Genomic DNA, 23,357 nt, shown 5'->3' with positions numbered 1-23,357 from the left:
AAGCATTTTCGGAAAAGCGTGTCTAGATTGGCAGGATGCTTTTCCGCAAAAGCACTTTTTGTGGAAAAGCGTCCGTGGCCAATCTAGATGCGCTTTTCTGCAAAAAAGCCCCGATCGCCATTTTTGCGATCGGGGCTTTTTTGCGTAAAACAGTACTGTGCTGTCTACACTGGCCCTTTTGCGCAAGAGTCTTTCGGAAAAAGACTTTTGCCCAAACGGGAGCAGCATAGTATTTCCGGAAAAGCACTGACAATCTTACATGAGATCGTCAGTGCTTTTCCGGAAATTCAAGCGGCCAGTGTAGACAGCTGGCAAGTTTTTCCGGAAAAGCGGCTGATTTTCCGGAAAAATTTGCTAGTCTAGACACAGCCTTGGTGTCCATGTTATTAGCGCACAAACATACAAACATTCTCCTTTATATATTATAGATCAGCAAAAAAAAAATGCTTATAATTTCCACAATATTTTCAAAAAGCAAATATAGTGAGCACATCAAAGGGATAAAATTACATTTCAGATAATTCTTTCTGCATTCCTTAGATTCTTAATTTGAACACTTCCTATTACATACAGACAATACATTTCTTACCATTACGAAAACTCTGGAAAAAGATGATTTAGTTATAAAATAACCCAACCTCTCATGATCAGGCACACTAGATTATGGTGGCTCATCACAAACTTTAGGGGCCTGATCCACAGCTGGTGTGAAATAATGTAGCTCCATTGGCACAGGGGATTGTGGGGAGCAGGAGGCCTGAAGAAGTAGCAAGGGGATATAACATTGCAGAGAAGGAGAATCTGAACAGAAAAGGAGGGAAAATATGGGAAAGTTAGTTTTCTGCCTCCACCTGTTGCCTAAATTATTTAAGAGCATGGCTAGGGAATGGGAGTGGGACATCTATCTAGCCTGTCTAGCAAGGGGAATGACAAAGGGCAATGCAGTGGATGCTCACTCCCCAGGAATAAAGAGGGGTTTGTGGAACCTCTTCAAGCTGTAAACAGAGAGGCTGCAACTTGGGTGTGTGTTGAAGGTTGAAGAGAAAAGGATCTCACGTGGGGTTCTGTTGGCATCCTCCGGTGGTGGGAGAACTGGGGAAACTACGCCTGCAAGTAGGTGGAGAGGGTGGGAGAGGAAGTAGCCCAGGGCAGGGCGATAGACATAGGCCCATGGGCTAGTGTGTTGCGGTGGAAAGCCCTGCCAGTCAGAAAGGACTACAGTCAAGTCCTTGTCCTTAGGGCCCTGGGCTGCGGCCATACACAGGTTGCTCACTGAACTCAGTGGTTACGTTACCCAGTGTTCTGGGTTTTTTTGCCTGAGAAAAGGGAGACCAGGAATGGAGCCCACAAAGATATTGAAATGGCTGATGGAGCGCCAAAGGCTACACCACCACCAACAGACTCTCTTGATCCAGCAGCTCTCTTCCCAGCACTGGGAGCAGCAAAGACAGTTGGTGAAAGAATTATCCAAACAATTCCAAATGCAGCAAGCACAATGGATACAGCAGCATGGACCATCCCAAAGGGGAAGTCCTGCAGCGTTGGTGAGTGAGGAGGAAGAGGTGGTGGATCCCTACAGATACCGATCTGCCTGTCAAAAATGGGCCCCACCAATGACCTGAGGCTTTCCTAACCACATTTGAAAAGGTTGCGACAACGGCACAGTGGCCGGACGACCAATAGGCCACCATATTAGCTCCTTACCTGACAGGCCCCGCCCAATTGTCCTACCAAAGCTTGAGCTCCCGGGATACTTTACATTATTTTAAGGTTAAAGATCAACTTGGAATTATGCCTGAAACCTACAGGCAGAAATTTAGGCAAGAACGCTATACGCCTGGAGTGAGGCCATGGGTGATAGCCCAGAGACGAAAAGAAGCAGGGTGGAACCCAAGCAGCGCACGGGAACCCAGGTAGCCGAAATGGTGGTAGTGGAGCAGTTCCTGAACATCCTACCTAGTGGGGGGCAGAGATGGATAAGGAGGCAACACCCCCCATCCTTGAGGAGGCAGTCACCCTGATGAGTGACTACAAGGCGGGTAAAGTTGCCGAAAGCCTAGAGAAGGGAGACCGGGGAGATCCCCCCCCCCGCGGGGGGAACCTCTAAGGATGCCAAGGCCAAGGAAGGACCCTGAAGAGGGCCGGGTATGAGGAGGGGGAAAAGGCAAGCCCAGGAGGCTAGCACCGGCATGGACAATCCCCCTTTGAAGCATACCCCAAGGGAAGACCCCACGGCTACGTCTAGACTGGCCACATAAGACGGAATAGGCATGCAAAGCAGGCAAGTTAGAATAGGGAAATCCACGGGGGATTTAAATATCCCCCGCGGGATTTAAATAAACATGGACGCCGCTTTTTTTCCGGCTTGGGGAAAAGCCGGAAAAGAGCGTCTAGACTGGCGCGATCCTACGGAATAAAGCCCTTTTCTGGAGGATCTCTTGCAAGTAGGAATAAGAGATCCTATTCCATCTTATGTCGCCAGTCTAGACGTAGCCCACCTGTAACCAGAGGGGAACAGAGCCAAACGAACATGGAAACCCCAAGAGGGGCATGTTTCTGGTGTGGACATTTCCAAAGGGGCTGCCCCTACATGGACTGTACCTACACACAGGCCTTAACCGGGGAGGGGACCTCAAGAGGGGCTGGAAAAGGCCAAGATCCTGAGGCAGGTCAAGATAGGGGATGCCTGATAGAAGCCGTGGCGTACTCCAGCTGGAGGAGGGAGAACCAAGGGGACCCCCAGTGTATGTGCAGTGTGTGCATGGGGATGTCCACTGATATTCTACGACCTGGGAACAGATTATAGATGGCCCCCAAAAGAACTGGGATTACGTGGTTGTACATATGAACATAAGAACGGCCATACTGGGTCAGACCAAAGGTCCATCTAGCCCAGTATCCTGTCTGCTGACAGTGGCCAGCACCAGGTGCCCCAGAGAGTGTGGACCGAAGACAATGATCAAGCGATTTGTCTCCTGCCATCCCTCTCCAGCCTCTGACAAACAGAGGCCAAGGACACCATTTTATCCCCTGGCTAATAGCCTTTTATGGACCTAACCTCCAGGAAATTATCTAGCTTCTCTTTAAACTCTATTATAGTTCTAGCCTTCACAGCCTCCTCTGGCAAGGAGTTCCACAGGTTGACTACACGCTGTGTGAAGAAGAACTTTCTTTTATTAGTTTTAAACCTGCTACCCATTAATTTCATTTGGTGTCCTCTAGTTCTTCTATTATGGGAACTAATAAATAACTTTTCTTTATCAGTCCTCTCCATACCACTCATGATTTTATAGACCTCTATCATATCCCCCCTCAGTCTCCTCTTTTCTAAACTGAAAAGTCCCAGTCGCTTTAACCTCTCCTCATATGGGACCCGTTCCAAACCCCTAATCATTTTAGTTGCCCTTTTCTGAACCCTTTCCAAGGCCAAAATATCTTTTTTGAGGTGAGGAGACCACATCTGTACACAGTATTCAAGATGTGGGTGTACCATAGTTTTAGGGGCAGTAAGATATTCTGCGTCTTATTTTCTATCCCTTTCCTAATAATTCCTAGCATCCTATTTGCCTTTTTGACCGCCGCTGCACTCTGTGTGGAAATTTTCAGAGAACTGTCCACGATAACTCCAAGATCTCTTTCCTGATTTGTCGTAGCCAAATTAGCCCCCATCATACTGTACGTATAGTTGGGGTTATTTTTCCCGATGTGCATTACTTTACACTTATCCACATTAAATTTCATTTGCCATTTTGTTGCCCAATCACTCAGTCCCAAAGTTGGTGTACCTGGTCCTTCTCAGACGTGATTGGGAAGGATTTAGGTGGGTAATGGATGAGTGGGGGTGACAGAAGAACCAGGAAGGACCCAAGGGGATGGTGGGGGAAACCCGGTCCTCCAGCGAACTTTGATCCAGTTCCCATGATGGCCACCGAGGGGGGCTTGACCTACCTCAACCAAGGGAAGCAGTGGGCCCGATGGACATGATAACTCCACTCAAACTTTCGGATGAAGATTTCATACAAGAACAGAGAGATGACCCAGTACTGCAGCACACTTGGGCTGAGGCAGAAGAAGGAGATGAGCCTGTGGCGGAAAGCAGGGAATGGAGGATGGGGCCGTGTTTCGAGGTATGCCGAGACCAATTATACCAGGTCACCGAGAGGGTGGAAGAGTATGGAATTTTATGCCAGTTATTAGTCCTCAGCTGGTATCGTTGCCACCTTATGGAGCTAGCACATGTTAACCCCTGGTCTGGCCACTTGGGGTATGATAAGACAGTAAGAAGAATTGTACAATGATTCTTCGGGCCCGGGTTATATCACGAGGTAAAGGACTTCAGTTTGTCCTGCCCCAAATGTCAAAAGGCAGGCCCTAAGGGAGTCCCAAAGGCACCACTACTCTCACTGCTGATTATAGGGGTCCCCTTTGAGAGGGTTGCCCTGGCCCTAGTAAGACCACTGGAGAAAACGAGCACAGGGTATCAGTATGTATTGGTGTGATAGACTATGCCACCAGGTACCCCGAGGCCGTTCCACTATGAAGGACGACCGCCCTGAACCTGGCAGCCCAGCTAGAAAAAATCTTTGCCAGGGTCAGGGTACCTAAGGAAATCCTTACAGATCAAGGCACAAACGTCACTTCAAAGTTAATGCAGGAGCTGTGCCAATTATTACAAATACGAATGTTAAAAATCTTGGTATATCACCCATAAACCCATGATCTCATAGAGAGGTTCAATTGGACCCTAAAAAGTATGATGAGAAAATTTGCAGAACAAGACCCCAAGGGTTGGGATAGGCTTTTACCTGCTCTGCTGTTTGCCAGAAGAGAGGTCCCTCAGGCTTCTATGGGATTCTCCCCGTTTGAGCTCCTGTATCCCTCTGGGCTGTCGCCCATACTAGACATTGTGAAAGAGAATTGGGAGGAACAAGAGACTCAAGTGCAGGGATCAGTACCCTACATATTGAAGCTACAGCAGAAATTACACACCCTAGGCGAGTTCACCCAACTAAACGTAGAAGTTGCTTAAGCAAGGCAAGCCGCGCATTACAATAAGGGGGCACACCTAAGAACCTTTGAACCAGGAGACAGAGTCCTGTTACTATTGCCTACTCAGGACTCAAAGTTACTCGCTAAATGGCAGGGTCCCTTTGAGGTAGTGAGAAGGGTCGGGGAAGTCGATTATGAGGTGCAGGGGACGGGAACTTGGAGAGACACAAAAATTTACCCTGTTAACCTACTAAAAGCATGGAAGGACCAGGAGGGGTTAATGGTGAACCCGATAATATCCGAGCTCGACCTAGGGCCGGGGGGAGGGCAAAGAGCCACACCTTTCCACCCCCAGGTGAGCCTGGAACTAACTCCAAGACAGGAGGAGGAGTTGGACGACCTACTACAGAGATTCTCCCGAGTCCTGACTGACCAACTGGGGCATACTACGCTGACTTTCCACCATATCGAGACCAAAGCCGGTAAGAAGGTGAGAGACCCCATTCGCCCCCTCCTATGGAAGATATGGGAGACAGTGAGGGAGGAGGTGCAGAAGATGCTGCGGTGGGGTGTCACTGAAGAGCTGCATAGTGACTGGAGGAGCCCAATCGTCCTGGTCCCATAACCCGATGAGTCAAGACAATTTTGTATTGACTTCTGTAAAGTCAACGGTATATCCCTCTTTGATGCCTACCCAAGGCCCCGGGTAGACGAGTAGCTAGACCACCTCAGGGGAGCGCAATATCTCTCCACTATCGATTTAAGTAAAGGGTATTGGCATATCCTCCTCGCCCCCACATCTATAGAGAAAACAACATTCTCAACCCCATTCGAGTTGTAGCAGTTCGTATTCATGCCCTTCGGACTACATGGGGCTGCCGCCACCTTCCAGCGGTTGATGGACAAAGTGTTGTGAGAGCATGGATGATACGCAGTGGCGTATATCAATGACAGTGATTTATAGTGTGTCCTGGAAAGAACACCTACAAAGGGTAGAGGCTGTCCTAAGGTTGTTACAGAAGGCGAGACTCACAGCAAATCCCAACAAATGCCACTTCAGAGAACAAGAGGTCACCTACCTGGGGTATGTTGTCAGTAGGGCCAGTTGAAACCACTCATTGACAAGGTAGGGGCCCTCTGAGATTAGCCTACCCCAACAACCAAGAGGCAAGTCCGCCAATTTCTGGGGTTGGCCGGCTACTACCACCGCTTTGTACCACACTTCGCATCTTTAGCGGCCCCCGACAGATTTGACTCGGAAGGCACTACCCGGGAGGGTACCATGGTCTGAGGCATGTGAACAAGCATTCCACATGATAAAAGATCAGCTGACCAGGGCTGCCATGTTGGCACAACCAGACTTCGATAAATCTTTCATCCTATAGACAGACGCCTCAGAGAATGGGTTGGGGGCTGTCCTGTCGCAGGAAAAGGGGGGTGAAGAACACCCTGTGATACACATAAATTGTAAGCTGTTCCCTTGTGAGTGTAAATACTGGACTATAGAGAAAGAAGCCCTGGCAGTAAAGTGGGCCATCGATATGCTCCGATACTACCTATGGGGCAATTGGTTCCGAGTAGTTACAGACCATGCCCCATTACGATGGTTGCAGGCCATAAAAGACTCAAATGCGCATATTATGAGATGGTGTCTCTCTTTGCAGCCCTACGCCTTCGAGGTAGTTCACCAGTCCAGATCATTGCATAAAAACGTGGACTTTTTCCTCAAGACTGGATGCCCTGGAGGAGGATGAAGGACAAGGGGTAAAAGGGAATCTAAAGGGGGAGGTGTGCGATGGAGCAGCACCACCCTGCACTATAGATCCCCCGGTCGCCACGTGAGGGGCAGGATACCGGTGATGCACCGGCTGTTTGGCTGCGCAGGCGCACCATGTCAAGCCATGCCAGGATTTCAGCGGCACGGGAGGGGGAGGAGGAAACGGGGAAAAGGCGTGAGATGATACCGCTGATGTCAGCATGCCCAAGGAAAGGGGCGGAGCACACGATGGGAGGCCTGGGGGGGGGGGAAGAGGCATGTTGACAGGGACGCTGAGGGCCGGCAGGAGGATTTAAATGCGGGGGTGAGAATGCACTGGAGAGGTGAGGAGAGGAGGCAAGGGAGGACGGTAACAAACGCCAAGGGGAGGGGAGGAGAAAAGGACCCTATGTGGGGTCCTGTTGGAATCCTCTGGTGGTGGGAGAACCTGGGAAACTATGCATGCAAGTAGGTGGAGGGAGTGGGAGAGGAAGTAGCCCAGGGCAGGGTGACGGACATAGGCCTGTGGAATGGCGTGTTGCGGTGGAAAGCCCTGCCAGTCAGACAGGACTACAGTCAAGGGCCCCTTGTCCTTAGGGCCCTGGGCTGGGGCCTGTGAGTGAGGGTGGGCCTGGGCCCCCCTATCCCCACCATAACCAAGGAGGGTCATCTAGAGACTGGGCAATAAATCATCAACACCAGCCTTAAGACAAGACCCGACTATCATTCGTTAAATCAGAGACTGGCAGAAGAGACTTGAGGCACACAGACTTAGACTGAGGTGGAAGGACCTTAGAAACTGCATTACTAAGGGGTCAATAAACAGACTGGGGTCAAAGCAGCCCAGAATCATGTTTGCTTTTTTTGTGACACCATCACACTGTTGACTCATATTTAGCTTGTGGTCCACTCTGACCCCTAGATTCCTTTCTGCCGTACTCCTTCCTAGACAGTGGCTTCCCATTCTGAATGTGTGAAACTGATTGTTCCTTCCTAAGTGGAGTACTTTGCATTTGTCTTTATTAAACTTCATCTTGTTTACCTCAGAACATTTCTCTAATTTGTCCAGATCATTTTGAATTATGAGTCTATCCTCCAAAACAGTCACAACCCCTCCCAGCTTGGTATCATCTGCAAACTTAATAAGCATACTTTCAATGCCAATCTAAATTGTTGATGAAGATATTGAAGAGAGCCGGTCCCAAAACAGACCCCTGCGGAACCCCACTTGTTATACCTTTCCAGAAGGATCGAGAACCATTAATAACTACTCTCTGAGTATGGTTATCCAGCTGGTTATGCACCTACCTTACAATAGCCCCATCTAAGTTGTATTTGCGTAGTTTATTGATAAGAATATCATGCGAGACCCTTACTAAAGTCTAGATATACCACATCCACCACTTCTGCCTTATCCACAAGACTCGTTATACTATCAAAGAATGCTACCAGATTGGTTTGACATGATTTGTTCTTTACATATCCAGGCTGGCTGTTCCCGATCACCTTACCACCTTCCAAGTGTTTGCAGATGATTTCCTTAATTGCTTGTTCCATTATCTTCCCTGGCACAGAAATTAAAGTAACTGGTCTGTAGTTTCCTGGGTTGCTCTTATTTCCCTTTTTATAGATGGGCACTATATTTGCCCTTTTCCAGTCTTCTGGAATCTCTCCTGTCTCCCATGATTTTCCAAAGATGATAGCTAGAAGTTCAGATACCTCCTCTATCAGCTCCTTGAGAATTCGAGGATGCATTTCATCAAGCCCTGGTGACTTGCAGGCATCTAACTTTTCTAAGCAATTTTTAACTTTTTTTTAATTTTATCTTCTAAAGCTACCCCCTTCCCACTAGCATTCCCTATGTTAGGCATTGCTTCAGACTTCTCGGTGAAGACTGAAACAAAGAAGTCATTAAGCATCTCTGCCATTTCCAAGTTTCCTGTTACTGTTTTTCCCTCCTCACTGATCAGTGGGCCTACCCTGTTCTTGGTCTTCCTCTTGATGATTATGTATGTCCACACAGAAATGAAAACCCATAGCTGGACCATGGTACTGTCTTGGGCTACTAGAACTCATACTAAGGGGCTATTTAATTCTGGTGTTGATATTCCGTGTCATTATGAAGCTCCATCTCTAGGACCCTGTGAGGTAGAAGAGTTCCAGGGCTGCAGGTGCAGTCCAAACCAGAACATCTACACTACAATTACAAAGTCCTTAATCTGACTGCCAAGGACCAGCTGTGTGAGTCTTATTGCAGTGTAGACATGCCCTGTGTGCTCCTTTGGGGTCTATAAGCAATGGATGCAAATTAGAACCAGCCCCCAGATGCTATTGCTGGGGCAGGCAGGGACCTGTAACTGTCTTATGGCCCAGCTTCTCCTCCTTTCCTGGTTTTTGAGCTTCCCAGGGGGTGTGAGAAGGGAGAGTTGTCCTTTGCCAGAGGTGCGGTGGCTCAGGCAGTGCAAGTTGAACTCCTGTCCTGCTCCTGATTGGAAACAGAAGATGGACCAGCTGGAGGTCCTCTCCTCTCACCCCCTCTTACCTCTTCTGGTGCTGCACAGGAGGAGGTGGGAGGCAGCTGGAGAAGTGCCACTTAAGATCCAGGTCAGTTTAAATGTTGCAAGACACATTTTTAGTTCCTAATCAAATAAAATATTTTTGTCATAAGGCATAGCTACCCCCTGGTACGCCATAGTGAAGCATGATACTGGAGGTGCACTCCCTGCCTCAGTTTCCCATCATTATGGCTTTCTGATACTTCCAGGGATTCATGTGCCTCAGATCCAGCTGGGCCATTGTCAGAGTTCAATCCCCTTCTGGAGATAACAAAAATCCAAGCAAAACTTTCTCTTACCCTTCTTGGTGCCTCTTCAACTCACCTGCTGGTGTAAATTCCCAGACTCTTTGGGATTATCTTTAAGTTATTCTGACTCTGGAGTCCATCTCATAGCCTTAAACACCATCTAGGCTACAGCACTGAATCCCTCCAGACCCAGCTTGCTCCTCTCCCTCACCAACACTGGGTTCCCTCAGTCTTTTTATGAGTTGCAGGTGTTCCTAGCAGTCCCCAGATCACAACTAGTCCTGCACTTTGAGCAGGAAAGCAGGCAATTATGGCACAGGCCTCCAGGCCTTTATGGGGCTAGCCATCCTGTAACACTTCTTTTCACCACAGCTGCTTTTGAGAGCCAGAAGTCAGAGCTATAGATTGGACACTGGCCTTCAGTTACCACCCCAGGATTCCCTGAAGTCAAGGATACTGCTGGGGGAAAGGAGTGTGAAGGATTCTTAAAGTCTTTCTTAAAAGCCAATACTCTATTGAGACTTTTTGGTATTAAAGTGACTGAAACATAAGAAAGAGAAGGGGGAAAGGGTGCAGGGAAGATCACTGCTCATCCCTACGTGGCTTGGAGCATATTGCAGTAGGATGACCTTGGTGGCTAGCCAGAAAGGAGATGGTGCACAAGAGCCCCAAACAATCTCCCTCCCCGCCCCCTGCTCCCCCACCCCCCGCGAAATTCCAGGACAGCAGAGCCTGATCTGACAACTCCCTCCTGCAATGCAGATTCCCAAAATGAATCTTTTGAAAAAAGAGAAATCACATTACCGTTTTCCAGCCCAGATATATATGGAGGACAAGGAACAGACACATTTCCTGGAAGTGAATGAGGCCAGCAAACCAAGTTATCAAATGTTCCATTGCAATATGTTCCTGTAAAAAGACAGAACTAATGTTTAGTTTAATAAAGATTACTCAGTCAACTGGTAATCACGGAAACCATCATGGCTGATTCCAGCTTGTATACAGAGACTGGAGACCATGGTTATAGAATGGGGGTTTTATGCTGGATAGCAGTGACTCTGAAAGGACTTATGGGTCACAGTGAACAGACAACTTAACATGAGCTCCCAGTGTGATACTATGATAGAATGCTGACACAATGCTTGGACTTAAAAACAGGGAGTGATGAATAGAAGTGGGGAATTGATTTTATCTTTCTCTGTGGCTTTGATGAGACCAGTGCTGCTATACCGCACTCAGTGTACGTCTACACTATCCCCCGAGTTCGAACTCATTCCACGAGGTTTAACAATTAATTCGAACTAAGGGGTTCCTCTCAGAATTCTGCTTTTCTGCCACATGTAGACACGGGCAGTTACTTCGGGCTAGTCAGTTTCCAAAATGGCGACCGGCCAGGAATATGCTAATCAAGCACGGGATATTTAAATCCCACGCTTCATTAGCAATTCGGTCGCCCTCATTAGCCTCCCTAGTTCGAACTAGGGGGCTAGTGTAGATGTACCCTCACTGCTGATATCCCCCTTTTATGAAACTGTTGAAAAATTAGAGAGGAAGCAGAGCATTTCCACAAAGTTCAAGAACTGAGAAAAAGCCTCGGGTGAGACTTAAGGAACTTAGTGTGTTTTGCTTACAAAAATGTCACGCGCTGACTTGATCCCAGTGTGTAGGTACCTTCATAGGAAGAAAAATGACTAGTATTAAATGGTCTTTGATCCCATGGAAAAAGGCAGAACAAGAACCAATTGCTGGAAGTTAAAGCCAAAAAGGCTGAAACAAGCAACAAGGCACAACACTGTCAGCAGTGAGGGTGATTAGCTGTTGGAAGCTGTGTGGTATAATCTTACTCTGTTGGTGCATTCAGATCCTAGTCTCAGAGAAGCCTGGGCAGCATGTGCAGCTTCCTCTTGAGAAGGCTAGCCCCATGCCCTGCCTCTTCCAGCCTCTCCTGGCTGAAGCCATGCCCCCACTCATGGCCTCAGGGGGGTCACGGAGCTCAGCCCTGGCTGGAGCTCTGAGCCTGAAGCCCATTGCCTGAGGCACCACCCATAACCCCATCCCATCCCATCCCAACCCTCCCCTCCTCCTGCCCCTGCCCCCATTTGCTCCTGTGGCCTTAGTGCCATTCCACCTCTTCCTCTTATGGATTTGCCCTCATTCAGCCCTCACTCCTCCCCTCACTCACTACTTTCCACCCCTACTCCATGGCCACAGCAGGCAGCAGCAGATCCTCCAGCTCTGGGCCATGGTGGGCCAGGTCCTCTCTAATTTTCCCATGCATGTGTGAAATGAATTTTGTATTGTGTGTGTGGGGGGGGGGGGGAGGGGGGTGTTGAACTTTGGCTTGGGGTACAGGCTCAGGAGTGGGGCTGGGAATAAGGATTTTGGGGCTAATTGTTGGGGCATGAGAGGTAAGAGAGCCACCTGTGGGTGCAGGCTCTGGAGAGGGGCCAGGGATGAGAGATTTGGGGTTCAGGCTACCCCAAGACTGCAGTGGAGAGAGAGGACACCCCCACGCTCTCTTCATAGCAGCACTTAGGCTCAGAGAGAAAGGCACCTCTCCCCAGCACAGCAGGAGAGGTACCAGTCCCCACTTCAAGAGGTCCAGTCAGAAGTCAGGAGAAAGGCTCCATTACCAACCTTAGCTGGTCTGGGGCTGGGGTCAGAGGAGAGATGCCACTCCCTGGTGCAGCAGGTCTGGGGCGAAGGGAGACAGGTCTCTCTCTGATGCAGCCCTGAGCACCTTCACAACCCATGCTACATTTCTGTACAGCTTAGAAGGAAATTGTATAACAAGAGGAGACTTTTCCAGGGGCCCCAAATTAGTAGATGCACCTGGATATGGGTTCATGTAGTAATCCACCACTGCCCCTTCCCCAGCAGCACAAAGTTTGGAGAGGTTTAAACCTCACCCCCAGCCTCCATTATGCACTACCCATGGTTAGAAGGGATTGCCAGAGTTATCTAGTCTAACCCCCTGCAATGATACAGGATTTATGATGTTCAAACTATCCAAGACAGATGGCTCCTTAGTCAGCTTTGAAAACCTCCTATGAAGATAGTTTCATGACCTCCAAAAGCATTTGTTCTATTGTCTTGTTCACAACAGGTTGCCCTTTGCTACGGGGCTCAATACTATACAGCTCTCTGACTGTTCAGCATCAGGTCAAACAATGATCCAATGCTCCTTCCTGGCCTTACATCTATTAATCTCTCTCTAGAACTTATAAGGACACTTTCATTTCTCTGAACACCATGTAACTATGGAGATCTGTTATATCTATCTATTCCCGGGCACAGGTATGTAAGGAGACTAGTATTTTTATCTAAACAACTGGCAGCCATTACTGTGTCCCTGGACCTGTTTTGTCTGTGAGCAGCAGTAAGCGCAGCAGTGTTATGTCTGTCCCTGGATAACTGGTACTAGATGTGTCTTGTTACATCTGTCTGTGGTATCGTGAGCGGGCATGGAGATTCCAGCCAATGCATGGCAGGAAAAGTGGTCAGAAACATTGAACCACCAATGGTCCTCTGCTGCAGTGTGAAGGGTCATCCCAAAGGTATACAAAATAAGGTAGGTGTATTAGTCTCAGACTGAGTAAATCTCTGTTCCCAGGGTAACTGGCAGGAGCTAGTCCAGAACCAGTGAGAACTTGCCAGATCAATTGAGCACCTGGAGCTAATTAAGTAGGATTGCATACTTAAGTGAGTGTAGGCTAGTTAGAATACCTGGGTTCAATTAAAGAACCATTTGAGACTGGTTATAAATAGGCTTCTCTACCATTAGTGTGTGAGGAAGATGGGTTGTTGAGAGTCTAGGTCTATGGCTACACTACCTCCTTTTGGGGGGAAGGGGGGCATAAGGACCTTGTGGGAAAACGGGGGGGGGGGAGGGGGTTGAGCAAAAAGGACATCCACAGTGCTTGTTTTTGTGCAAAAACCCTAGCAAAAAAACAGATTGGCAGAAAATATGCAAATGAAATTGTGACTCGTGCAAATGAGTCCCTCATTAGTGTATTTTTTGCCGAGAAAACTCATATATGGCTATGTCTACACTGGTGAGTTCTTGTGCCAGAAAAATGCAAATGAGGCTAAACATGGAATATTGCTGAGCTTCATTTGCATACCCAGGGCTCGCCAAGCAGCGGCGAGCCCCATTCATCAGCCGTGCGGTTTGGCACGCTGCACATGCATATTTCCCTCAATATATCATGCTGGCCAATGATGAGAATAGCTTAAAAAAAAAAGGCAATCTGATTGCCTAGGACTATGTCTACACTTGAGGCTTCTTGCGCAAGTACAGCCGTTCTTGCGCAAGAATCTGCAGAGCATCCACACTTCCCGCCCGCTCTTGCGCAAGGAAATTTACAGTACGGCGTGGTAAGAGGGCTCCTTGCGCAAGAGCTACGCTCTTTTTTGACAGGTGTAAGCCCTCTTGCGCAGGAGCTCTTGTGCAAGAGGGCAGTGTGGATGCTCAGCAGGGATTTCTTGAGCAAGAAAGCCCTATGGCTAAAATGGCCATCAGAGCTTTCTTGCGCAAGAGAGCGTCCACACTGCCGTGGGCATTCTTGTGCAAAAGCACAGCTCGCACATGGCAGTGTGGACGTTTTCTTGCGCAAGAAGTCGTGAGTGTAGACATAGCCTAGTTGTGGAGCCTAAACTGAGGGTTGCTGTGAGCCTTGGAGGCAGGCAATCCACCATACAGTGCAGGAGCCATCAAGATTGAGTAGTTCCTGTCTTAGCCCTCTTGCACCACCAGCTGTACTTCTAATGGCCCTTTTTGACTGGGCATTCTGGTTGAAAACTGGACCCCTGGCAATCATGGAGTGAAAGGGAGTTAAGGTGGCCACAGGAGGAGGAGTAGAGAGCTGATTCACTGCAAGCAGGCTCTGCCGTGCAGGAAATGGCAGGACTTGCTTACAGCCAGATGGCTGGCAACAGATGGGGCAGCTGGGAAAGGGCAGCCAATCCATGGAAGGAGGGAGTTGGGTTGGCACTAGTACTCCCTGAAAAGGGAAGAGATCAGGAAGAGTAGGCGGCAATCCAGAGAAGGAGCAGTGAGGGATGAGAGGATACATCCCAGAACTTCTAAGCTGTGTGTCCCTAGACTGAAAACCAGAGTGGAGGGAGGGCCCAGACTCCATACTGGCCAGCAGGTCATCACTTGCAAAGACTGCCTGGGACTATTTGCATGCCCTAGAAGGGCTTTGAGTCACCCCTGATGGGGGAAATGCATATGGTGGCCCAGCTAGAGAGCCAAACTATGAAGAGGATGCAGTAATTCCAGGAGTGTGGTGGATTTGCAGAGTGAGAGGAAGGCAGGAGAGGCATGACCCAAAGAACTCTTGACAAGGAGAAAGGTGCAGAGATGGTATAGTCACCCATATTACTCTGGGTTTGCCCTCAGCTATTGAGAGACTGGCTTCATAGGGCAGCCCAGCCTCAAGGAACCCAGTGAGAAGTTCTCAGATCTAATGATTGGGTTGCTTTCGTTTCCATTTTTAAGGCCATCTCTACAACCAGAATTGGGGAAGACTCATTTTATTCTTAATGAAAATAAAAGGTGTGGTTAGTTCTCCTAAACTAAAGAACTATAGCTTTATAGGTATCAAGAACTATAACTTTCTGGTTTCCAAAGGTTGGCTGTGCTGTGATCTTGCCTTGTTCTGCCTCACTGAAGTTCCATGGATACAGTCCAACAAGACATGTTAGAAGTCACACTGTCAATTTATTTCTCTGAACTTTTTCAGTAATAAATTACAGTGTAGGGCCGTGGTCCCCAACCCGGTGCCCACGGGTGCCATGGCGCCCGCCGGGATCTTTACATGCGCCCGCGGAGCAATCTGGGCTGGCCCTGCCCCTGGGTGTGTGGCAGGTGCCAGCCCCGGGTGCATGGCCGGTCCCGGCCCCGGGTGCGCCACGCGTGCCCTGGCCCCAGCGCCGGCCCCGGCCTTGGCCCCGCCCCAGGGTGCGTGGCGCTTACGGGGGGAGCGCCGGCCCCGGGCACGTGGCTATGGGGGGGGCCCCGGCCCCGGGCATGCGGCTGGGGGGGGCCGCCCCCGGGCGGGCAAGTGTCCCCGCCCCTTGGTGCCCGGCGGGCGAACGGCCACGCCCCCTGGCGCCCGACAACCTGAAAAGGTTGGGGACCACTGGTGTAGGGGATATCTGTGTTCAAATTAAAAAACACAGATCTATCTATGTCACCCTTTCATTTTGCCCTGTGGGGGGCCTCCAGGCTCAGGGCTTCTCTCTAGGGCTGGATTAACTCTTCAGGGGGCTTGGGACTATACATTTTGTAGGATCTTCCCAGGGTCAACTGGGACTTACACGTGTAGCTTGTAGGGTAGAAGTACCCTCTCCATAGGTATCAGTAGCCAAGCACACTATGCTTGAAAGTCCAACTAAGTTTACTAGATGGCACTGTCTCATTGTTTACAAATCATAATCACTTAGGCTGTGTCTACATTGGCGCAGTCTTGTGCAAAAGTGGCTGCTTTTGCTCAAAAACTTTCTACCTGCCTACGCTGGCCACGAGTTCTTGCGCAAGTACATGGACGTTCTAATGTATGAAATCAGTGCTTCTTGCGCAAGACCTATGATGCTCCCACTCAGGAATAAGCCCTCTTGCGCAACTGTTCTTGCGCAAGAGGCCAGTGTAGACCGGCAACATGAATTTTTTGCGCAAGAAAGCCCTATGGTTAAAATCACCATCAGAGCTTTCTTGTGCAAGAGAATGTGTACATTCTCATGGATGCTTTTGAGCAAAAGCACATGCCAGTTTAGATGCTCTCTTCTGGAAGAGTTTTTGCACAAGAACCCTTCCACAAAAGAGTTCTTGCACAAGATCGTGCCAGTGTAGACGTAGCCTTAAGGTGTGTCTACTTCGGGAGATTTAATTCAAAGATTTTTCATGTATATCAGATCACTTGTATTATGCACATCACAGCCATAGTATGCACACAGAATGGCCATTCCTTTTTCAGTTCATAGTTTGTGATCAGTTGGTGGACACTTGCAGTGAACTGAGAGTGTAGCTTTCTTTGGTCCTTTACTTTGCCATTGAGCCACATGCATCCTGAGATTGTTTTCGCTGTGAACTGTGGGAAGACAAGATTCTGCTCCTTGGTCCTGCAAATATAAGCGCTCTCTCAGGTTATATTACAGCACTAAGATTTGGATGAATTCAGCCATGGACTCTGCCTACAGCACCTCCAAGCTGTTGACACAGGAGCATAAGAATATTTTATGGCAGCAACAACTCTGGCAGCAGGATTATTATCTGTAGTAATGGCAGCAGGTTGATGCAGAATAATCAGAAAGTGCCAGTGGGAGAACATTTTAACCTCCCTAGACACACAGTTACAGACTTGAAAGTTGCTATGCTCAAGCAAAAAAACAAAACAAAAAAAAACCAACAACCCCAAAAACAAAATACAAAAAACAGAAATTCAAAACCAGGCTTCAAAGAGAAACTGCAGAGCTGCAAATTTGACACCATCAGAATGAGTCTGAAGAGGGACAGGGAATGGCTCTCTCATTACCAGGGCTTGACAAACAATACAATCTACTTTCCTGCGGTGGGTACATTTCAGCCACGCACACCGTTCATCTGTGGCACACGCATGCACAATGTGGCTCTTGAGCATGTGCAGTACGGGGCTGGCGAGCGTTTTTTGGCCGCTGTTCATCAAGCCTGCTCATTACAATAAGTAATTTTCCACTTTATGTATCCTCACCTTCTTTTCCACATCCACCTTGACTGAATTAACTCTGATTTAAAACTCCCATCGCTGTATACCTACTAGATGTTTCTTTTTCTTACACTTCATGCATCTGATGAACCGAGTTGCAACTCATGAAAGCTTATGCAAAATAAAATTGTTATTCTTTATGGTGCCACCAGACTCCTTGTTAGTCTGTTTCAGCAAAAACAACAAGGGTTCAGGATAATATCCACGAGTTGCCTCTGTCACTGGCCTTTTCCATGCTCTTCACCTTCGTGAGGCTACCCTCAGCCACAGCCCCACTTTCCCTTGGCTGCTGACATGATCTCCTGGGAGAGCAACATTTCCCTCCCTCTAGATCCTCATGTAGAGGCTCCATCTCTCAGACAGTCTAGTTCAACACTGTGGCTCAGCCATCAGTTCTGTAAGCATCTCATCCCAACTCTTTTGTTTCCTTCGCCTCTGCTTGGCTATCTTGTCAGAAATACAGATAGGCCCTGCCCTTGACTGTCCAGCTGTTGCAGGGTGTGATGGCTCTGAAAGTGAACAAAACAACCACCAAAAAGTCATTTATTGTTCATATCTCAGACAAGCCATGATAGCATTTTAATATGTACGTGAGACCTTTCTTCCCTCTTATGGGACCTTCAGAGATGGCAGGTAGAGATGGAGATGGTGGGTGCCTTTGGATTTCAATCTCTATCTGCTTTCATGGTCTTGAGGTGGGATGGAGTGTTGGGTTGGGTTATGTTCTAGGTTGGTTTTTGCAGATTTGTTTGCATGGTGCCAACACTGGTGTAAAATGTGGAGTAGACTTTGGGGTGTGGGTGAGATAATTCCCTTTAAATCTTTTTTAGGTTGTCCTAACTCTTGATGGCATTACGCTGAGGTGGGGGGCTAGAAGAGAATGGTCTTATTCAAAACAGACAAAAGACATACTGGAAAGATATGCTGCCACAAAAGGGGCTTCCGAACCATATGAGAAGACACGGGTATGGGAGTATTTCATATAATGTGCAAAACAAACAAACAGAGCTTTTCCGGGATACCTCCAGTATCCTGGCAAAGCTCTGCTGAGTCTAAGGAACGTGTCCACTTTTCCGAAAAAAAAAGTCGGAAAAGTGGACCTGTTTTGTCAGCATCCTTGTAAACGTCATTTTATGAGGAAGAAGGGATGTTCCAAAAGAGGATTTTTTTCCTGACTCTTTGCCCCGTGTAGATGGTGAAATGTCGGAAAAGCCTCTTTTGGAAGAAAAGCAGAAAAAGATATGTAGATTGGGGTTTGCAATTTGCGTATCTTTTTCCGACTTTTCTTTGGGTATGTAAACATAGCCTCAGTCTTAATTTCTGCTATATTTCCCCTGCAGACCTGGAGAAAGTGCAGAGAAAAAAGGATAGGGCCCTGCAGTGACATATATGATTACACGGTATTTGCACTTCAGTGGGAGCAAGTGTTGTTCCTGCCTTGCTTGAGCCTGCAATGTGCATTTATACCTCATGTCAATTATAAAATTAGATGTATTTTCCTAGAAGCAGAGCCCTGCAAATCCACAGATGTCTGCTTTGTATCTATGGGTATCTGCATCCGCAAATCTTGATGTGTATATCCACAGCTCATTTTTGTTGATACAGATGAGATTGGGATACACATTTTGTATTTGTGCAGGGCTTTATCTACAAGAGCTATCTCAATAAACTGATGAATAGTGTATACAGAAATGCTTTTGCTATTTGGATCTGCTATGTGAAGAGAAATGGGATACAAACTGTGACTGTACCATGATGGCAGGCACCATTTTGAAGCAGCACAAGGTGACGGGTAGGGGAAAGATGTAGGCTCTTAACTTACATCCACCAATAAATACTACATTGTAAATGTAGGTACTTACATGCTGAACTTCCTGCCAAAAGATCAGATTCTTTGGTCTCTGCTTGGTTTTGGGCTGGAACCTGGCTTAGCTGATGTAGGGTGGGAATCAGAGTCCTTTGTAGCAGAGCAAGACTGAGGCTGGCTTTCCAGAGGGCTGTCCTGAGCCATAAAGACATCCTAGCTGTCAGGAGGTTGCTCCTCTCTAGCATCCCCCTGGTCATCCTCTCCTGGAACAAGCTGGTCATCCTTGACAGTGGGAGGTGCAGGAAGGAGGTTCAAAGCAATGCTTGGGCAGGATGCACTGCAACTGTGTAGAATGGCACCTAATTGTTCAGAAACAGACAGGTCCCCTGCCCGATTGTCTCCTTTCATCCCTCATTTCACCGTGCTTTCTTCCGAGATGTTTGTTCTTTATCTGGCTCTGACTGGCATCCTAGTCATGACCCTTCATGGAATCCACTTTACAATGTCTATAGAAAGGTCTTATTCTTGTGTCTTTTCACAAGAGCTTTCTGGACCGATGCATCTCTCCAGATGGCAGTGAGATGCAGAACCACAGCACAGCTCCACATAGCTGTGAGAGGCATGTTATAGGCCTCCATGCTATCACGGTCACATCACTGGAATGGGATTGAGGGGCAAATGGGCAATGTGTGCCTCTATGCCACGTTTTAAAGGGAGAAGCAGGAAACAGGAGCCCCTCGGTGAGGGGCACATAATGGACAGGTCAATAACAGTCACACTGAAAGGACTGTGACATAGCCATTGAAAGCATGAAAAAAGTGGGGACAATTGCATGCACACAAACAAAAAATAAGCTATTACATTTTGAAGCAAACATAGTCCACTTTGCAAGAGGACTCTAGCATTTCAGACAAATGCAGAGTTAACGTTCAGTGATAAATTGCATTGAATATATGTGTAAGCAGGGACTGAACAGCCTCTCCCCTGATATCTAATGATAAGCTAGGGAAGAGGACTTCAGGAGAGAAACTTATTGGCATCCACCCTGGCTAGGTGTTCAGCAGGATGGGACTGCTTTGCCCAAATTATCACTTTGGGCTGCTGTTGGATAATAGGTCACTGACATTGAGACAGGGACACTAAAGTGTTATTATCCTTGTGACACTCACGGGCAACAAAACTGTGCTTGGCAAACTCTGATTGAGAGATTCAGACTCAGCTACACTGTACTTCCTAGTCAGTTTTTTCCCCATTTAGGACAGTGTCTCTGACTCACAAAATTGCCCAGTCCACACTAGTAGTGGAGGTCCACCACTAACAGCTGAAATCCCTGAGAGCTGTGTTAAGTGATGGGACTCTGAGACATAGGTACCAACTTCCCCTCTAGTCAAGGGTACTGGACCCTCTGCCACAGGCCTCCCCCTGCCCTGCCTTTTCCCACCCCTTTTTCCTAAACCCCACCCCTGCTGTGCTCCCTCCCTGGCCTCATTCTACCCCTTCCCGCATCCCCATCCTCACCACATCTCTTTTTGCACCTTGCCCAAGTGTGCCCATTGCCACTTCTACCCCACCTTCCTGGAGTTTCCTGAATGCCACGAATCAGCTGTTCATGGTGCTCCAGAAGCACTGGAAGGGAGGGGGAGGAGTTGGTCAGCTAGGCCACCAGCAGGTGAGAGGCATATGGGGAGGTGGGCAGAGAGAGTAGCTTGGCCTTCAGTGGGCACTGAGCACCAATAATTTTTCCCTGTGGCCTAGGGGATAAGGCATTCACCTGGGGAATGCAGGGTTGGGGTCTTGAGTCCACCCCCCGCCCTGGGATCAGTCTGAAAGTCAGCAGCGGATATATAGCAGGGCGGGTGGGGCAGCTGCCCCGGGCCCTGCGCGTCAAGAGGTCCCATGGTGCATGCGCTGTGTCAAAGGGGGGGGGGGGGCCCTCAAAATAGTGCTGCCCCAGGCCCCGCAAAATCCTCATGCTCCCCTGCTGACAGTCAACATAGCCTGCCCCAGGGATGGAAGCTCGCTCCCTCATTTGGAAAGCAGGATAAAGGAGCCCCAGAGCAGCCCCAGGGTCGGTGCCTCTGCCTCAAGGCCTCCCACAGGATGCAGAGCAGAGTGACAAGCAGCTAGCAGGTAGAACAGAATGGCGAGCAGCATGGTTGGTGAGTGATCCCATAGCTTGGGGAGTCAAACCCCTCCCCATCTCTGCCCACCCAGAGCCTAGGCCTTCTCCCCATATACACTATGGCCACTGATGGCCCCTACCCAGCCTGCCTTCAGCACCCTTCCCCCCCCCCACCCCAGTGTGGCTGCTTGCCCATTCCCCTTCCTCTGGCCCCAGATCTCCAGCAAGCCGGAAGGTGGTGCAACCACAGCCTCCCCCAGCCCCAGAGAGCCAGTGGGCAGTGCAGTCACAGCCTGCTCCAGCTCTGAAGGGTTGGAGAACTGGCCAACAGGCATGAAAAAGGACCGGGTCCATGGTGCCTGCACCCCTGACCAGAAAGGCCCTCCCTTCAGCTGAGCCACCAATCCCAGTGCTGGATGGCCAGAATGTTCCCCGTGCCAGGGAGACGTGTTGTGGCCCCCAGTCTGACATCACAATGGCTGGGGGAGTTGGGTCTGAAGGACTCCAAGGGAGCATGGGCAGGGCCAGGTGAGACAGTTCGGGAAGGCAGTGCCTTCCTCGACTAGGATACCCACTACCATGGTGAGCAGTGTAATGGTGAGCAGCCAACAGGGGAGATGATGCCAAAGCAATTGCCTGGACTGCAGAACAAGCAAGATGCCCACATCCCCTCCCAGGAAGGGAGGTGAGCTCACCCAGATGTATCTATCTCTGAACTCTGGGTCTTCACTGATCAAGGACAACAGTTGTGAGTGGGATATAAGAACATGAGACCAAAGGACACGGCCCAATGTACTCTCTGGTGAATCTTTGCTCATGGGTTTATGTTTATAAATCCTGCTTGTGGGCATTTCCCCAAAGTAATTCTGGGTCTCTTTTCTCCTTTTAATAAAAGTTTCTTTTCCAAACCCAGACTCTGTGCTTGTGTGTAAGTGGAAGTATTGCCTCTTAGAGACAACCAGTGGGTGGTAGATAATTGGACCAGATTATTAAGTAGAGGTTAAAGCCTGTTTTGAATTGTACTGTTGAAAAGGAATCTGAGATATTGAACCTGGCCTTTGCTGCTGCCAACTCCAACTGGCTGAAGGGTTACATATGCAAATTGTTTTCACACTGGATTAACATCATTTGATCCAGTTCAAAACCCTCTATGTAGATGTTCTCTTAAAACACAGGAAGATAAATCTCATAAATCTTACCTGGCTGCGTAAACATACCTATAGTGGGTGCAAGTCTGGCTCTGCTGAAGTAAATAGAAGTTTGTCATTTACTTCAGTGAGCCAGGCTTCCATCAGTTAAGCTTTTTTTAAATACAAATAAATGCAAGTTTCATTATAACACCTCCATTTTAATTCTCAACAAAAACAACATCTAAAAATCCATGGTATCTTGATTTAATTGTTCAAATACTTTTACATATATGTGTATTTTCAAAATATTTTCAGTAAACCACCTATAAGAATATTTTACACTTCTTTTAATTATAGCTATCTGGAATGGGAGAGAAATTCTGGGTGTTTCTGGATGTGTCTAGACTACACCTCTCTGTTGACAGAGATGTAGATTAGGCACGTCAAAATTGCTAATGAAGCTGGGATTTAAATATCCCATGCCTCATTAGTATAAACATGGCCACTGCTTTTTTCCAAAACGGAGCTTTTTAGGAAAAAACTGGTAGTCTAGATGTGGATCTGTCAAAAATAAACCCTTTTTTGACAGATCCTGTAAATCTCCATTTCAAAAAAAGCGGTGGGCATGTTTATGCTAATGAGGCATGGGATATTTAAATCCCTACTTCATTAGCAATTTCGATGTGCCTAATCTACATCTGTCTCTTAATTTTGTGAGAACACAGAAAAGTTGGACTGTGCTAAATTGTTCCAAATGAAAGGCCCTGCAAATGCAAGGGCTCAACTTTCAGAGCTCTGTGCAGGAAAGGGGCTTTGGAAAATTATTCTGGTATGGAGCTATATTGCAGTACCTGCCTGGACTAGTTTGATCTGTTTTTGCCCCACTGTTCAAAGTACAGAGATAAATGTGCATCATAAGGTCTCTCTCGTTAATGGTGTTGGAATTGTGTTTTTTCTACCCTGATCATTAAGAGGTGAAATTGCTGGGAGCTTAAATCATTT

The 23,357-nt window shown here is 48.1% G+C and overlaps 1 protein-coding gene across 1 annotated transcript in view; it reads right to left on the bottom strand.

Moving 5' to 3' along the window:
* Positions 1 to 23,357, bottom strand: part of GLP2R (glucagon like peptide 2 receptor) — a 110,727-nt gene that overhangs the window by 63,525 nt on the left and 23,845 nt on the right. Inside the window, exon 3 of the mRNA XM_014573579.3 lies at positions 10,353 to 10,457. Coding sequence (XP_014429065.1) covers positions 10,353 to 10,457 — 105 coding nt within the window. The remainder of the gene's footprint in view (positions 1 to 10,352; positions 10,458 to 23,357) is intronic.

Source organism: Pelodiscus sinensis, chromosome 20 (genome assembly GCF_049634645.1).
Source record: "Pelodiscus sinensis isolate JC-2024 chromosome 20, ASM4963464v1, whole genome shotgun sequence".
Classification (NCBI taxonomy): Eukaryota; Metazoa; Chordata; order Testudines; family Trionychidae; genus Pelodiscus; species Pelodiscus sinensis.
Note: the sequence above shows the minus strand (reverse complement) of the source record. Positions and strands in the feature narration are given on the sequence as shown.